The 3,334-nt window shown below is 33.1% G+C and overlaps 1 protein-coding gene across 1 annotated transcript in view; it reads right to left on the bottom strand.

Annotated features, from left to right (window-relative positions):
* Positions 1-2,880, bottom strand: part of LOC108905937 (E3 ubiquitin-protein ligase TRIM71) — a 14,045-nt gene extending 11,165 nt beyond the window's left edge. The window contains exons 1-2 of the mRNA XM_018709012.1: positions 2,758-2,880; positions 2,486-2,706 (exon numbers count right to left, since the gene is read on the bottom strand). Coding sequence (XP_018564528.1) covers positions 2,486-2,706; positions 2,758-2,880 — 344 coding nt within the window. The remainder of the gene's footprint in view (positions 1-2,485; positions 2,707-2,757) is intronic.
* Between the last annotated feature and the right edge of the window lie 454 nt (positions 2,881-3,334).

The following is a 3,334-nucleotide window of genomic DNA, read 5'->3' as shown; positions in this document are numbered from 1 at the left end:
AGAAGATTTTTAACGGTTTTTTCGATATATCTCGAAAAGTAACAAAGCAATCGATACTTTCAAAAAATCAGTCGATAGATCTTTTTAAAACCTACAACTTTCTCATTTAAAATTTTTCAATCCGTGCTATATTTTTTGTTATTTTAGAAAAACCGTTTTTTTCAACTTTGCGATTTTTTTTCGCCATATTGCATCGAGTTTAAAGAATAAGAAACTCAATTTAAAATTTAATTTTCTATACGGTCATATTTTTTTGTCCAGGTAATAATTTCTGTAAGCATTTCTCTATAATGCTTGGACTAGTACATTCCTCTAATTAAGGTTGAAACGATCAAAATTTACATTGCAATATTCTATAGCTGTGATGCTTTCCTCTATCTCTATTAAATCGACTTCACCTAATTCTTTTTTGGCATTTAAACCAGCAACAAACTTTGCAATGCTGCTAGCTGCTTGTCTGGTCTGCTTCTAGATTCTAGATCCTTAACGCTAGTACACACCAGCACCTTCTTACTATTTATTTATTCACATATAACTTTTGAGATCATTTTTGCAATTTAATTTTTTTAACATTTGAATAAATTTGTTTATTAGTCGTTTATGGTATTATAAAAAGAAGGTTTGTTTTAACGAAACATTAGAAACAAATAGAACATTGAATATATACTTTGCTATAGTATAGGGTGTTGAAAATAAGGCTAAAAAAAATTGACTGGACTATGATTTTGAAGTTAATCTTTACAATGTGCTTATTATTTTTAAAATTTCATATGGAGATAGTGACTATGGTGCTTCTCTTATAAAAAACTACTCAGGCAGATTGCAGAGAATTCAGGATGAAAGTTTTAGATTTTCTTGCAGCATAAGAAAATATGACAGCGGGATTAGTGAATGCATTAATGACTTTCAAAATTCGAAGCTTGACAAATTAAGAATACTGCACATTTTGTGTACCATATTACAAAACATGATAATATTTATTCTCTAAATTGAAGAAACTGCAGAAATCTACTTTTTTAAACCTCTATTTTGGCACTTTCTGAAAGCAAATCGCCACAACACTTTTGTATACCAGAAGCTTCTCTTCCACTTCTCTTAAGCGCTATAATATTTTGCTAACTTTTCCTTAGTTAATTAAAAAATAAATTAAAGCTGTTATTATACACTCAGTTGAACAATTAACAGTAAGTTTTTCTTTGTTGTTGTCCACTTGATTCAACCACAATAATTATTCTGTTTATTGTCGTTTTTATAATAAGTTTGTCTAAATAAATTAATCATATTTACATTTATTTAGTAAAATTTTCATATTTATTCTTATATTTATTATAATTATTATACTTATTTATATCTCGTATTAATTTATTGTGTCTATCATATTTTTATTTTATACCCACTTGTATGTAATAGGGTTAAGTTCGCTTTACTCTATGAACAATAAATTTGCGAATGGAACAGCTTAGCTATTTAATGAACAACATCAAGATCGACATGTCAGGAGGAAGTATGTTCTAGAGTTAGTAAAAAAATTTCAAGAGATAGAGAACGTAGCCAATAAAAACGAGAAACTGAAGAACCTATAGTTAATGAAGCTAGTGAAGTTGCAGTTTTGGGACAAGTTCATCTTGATTAAGTACGAGGCAGCTGGCATCTGTGTCTAGGATCAATCGAACTAGCACACAAACCATTTTGAAGAAGAATAAATTCCATCCATACAAAATGCATTTAGTCCACGAACCTCATGATGATGATTATACCGTTTGCAATTTTGCGAAATATTGAGTGGGCGAGCAGGGAACGATCCACAGTTCCTTTTGAACATCTTGTTTTTTTGATGAATGCAGTTTTTTCTTGAACGGGACGGTAAATCGTCACAATTGCCGCTATTGGTCCGATTCAAACCCAAGAGCTTTTCACGAGGTGCATACACAGCAACCGGAAAAATTATATGTATGGGCTAAAATTTTCGGTGACCGGCTGGTGGGTTCTTTTTTTTTGTACCTGGTAATTTGACTGGCTAAATGTATTTGCAATTACTGGAAGACGCTATTGACCCTGCCTTGATTGATATTATTGAAAAGTTCCAGAGTATGATGAAGATTTGGCCACCCTGTATAATAGGGAAACCTTATCGATTTGATATTTTCACAGACGGTGTTCGTCTTTTGAGCACATTTAAATGCATATAATTAGTGTTTCTAGTGTGAATAATGGTGTATTCGAGATAAATACATATGTAATATTGGTATGCAAGACAAGGAAATTATTCAAATGAACATAAGCAGTGTTTGCAAAAGCATAAAACAACCAAATTAATTGTGAAGCTTATCTGATAGATTGCTCATTTACGAATCACCCTGCATAAACTTTAATTTGAAGTGGCAATCGCTTAAATCCAGGGAAAAATTTTCGGTAAGTGGAACGAAAACTACCAGGATATGCTAAAATGGAGCGAGCTTCCCTTACATCATTTACCTGTGAAGACGATCCTATAGATCCAGCGCTGGAGGTGTGCGAGGTATGCGGTGGAGTAATGACGCTGGAGAACCTCGAGATTTTGTGGTCTTTGGTAAGACGAACACGTTGATGGGCACTAACACAGGTATCACATAACAAATCACTACACTCTAGGCATTTCGAAAATGCCGAAGCACCCTCCTCACAATTCCCACACAGCGAGAGAGGGTTGTTTTCCTTTGTCACAGCCTGAAAAAGCAACCATTAACAAAATTACACGAGGTGTGAGGCGTACGTTACCGATATGATTCCAGTTATAAAGTTGTCTATTGGAGACTCAAGTGAGGTGCTGGCAGTAATCGTGAGAGGTGCAGTTGTAGACGGAGAAGTTGGAAAACCTGAGGTAGATGTGTTGGAAGACATTTTCTTTACTGCATTAAGGACTGGTTGTTCTATGGCAGTTGGGGTAAAAAAGTGGGAATCTGAAATGGAAAGTTAAATTAAAATGTCGTAAATCATTTTTCGCTTTCTACAACCAACTACGTGAATTTTGACTGTTTGTCCTCAACTAAATTAGATCTGTTGCTCTAAACTGTCAACATTGTCACTAATATTGAAACCATAGCTAGGTACCGAATTTGACAACTCTACTTTTATCATTATTGTTTCATTAACTGACTTTCCTTTACACATATAGTCCAAGCATTCTGTCACGGATTAAGGTTAAATTTGCAGAAATTATTACCTGGACAAAAAAAATATGACCGTATAGAAAATTAAATTTTAAATTGAGTTTCTTGTTCTTTAAACTCGATCCAATATGGCGAACATGGTTAAAAAAAATCGCAAAGTTGAAAAAAACGGTTTTTCTAAAATA

Source organism: Anoplophora glabripennis, unplaced genomic scaffold (genome assembly GCF_000390285.2).
Source record: "Anoplophora glabripennis isolate ALB-LARVAE unplaced genomic scaffold, Agla_2.0 scaffold265, whole genome shotgun sequence".
NCBI lineage: Eukaryota > Metazoa > Arthropoda > Insecta > Coleoptera > Cerambycidae > Anoplophora > Anoplophora glabripennis.
The sequence above is the reverse complement of the archived record's forward strand: the minus strand, read 5'-3'. Positions and strand labels throughout refer to the sequence as shown.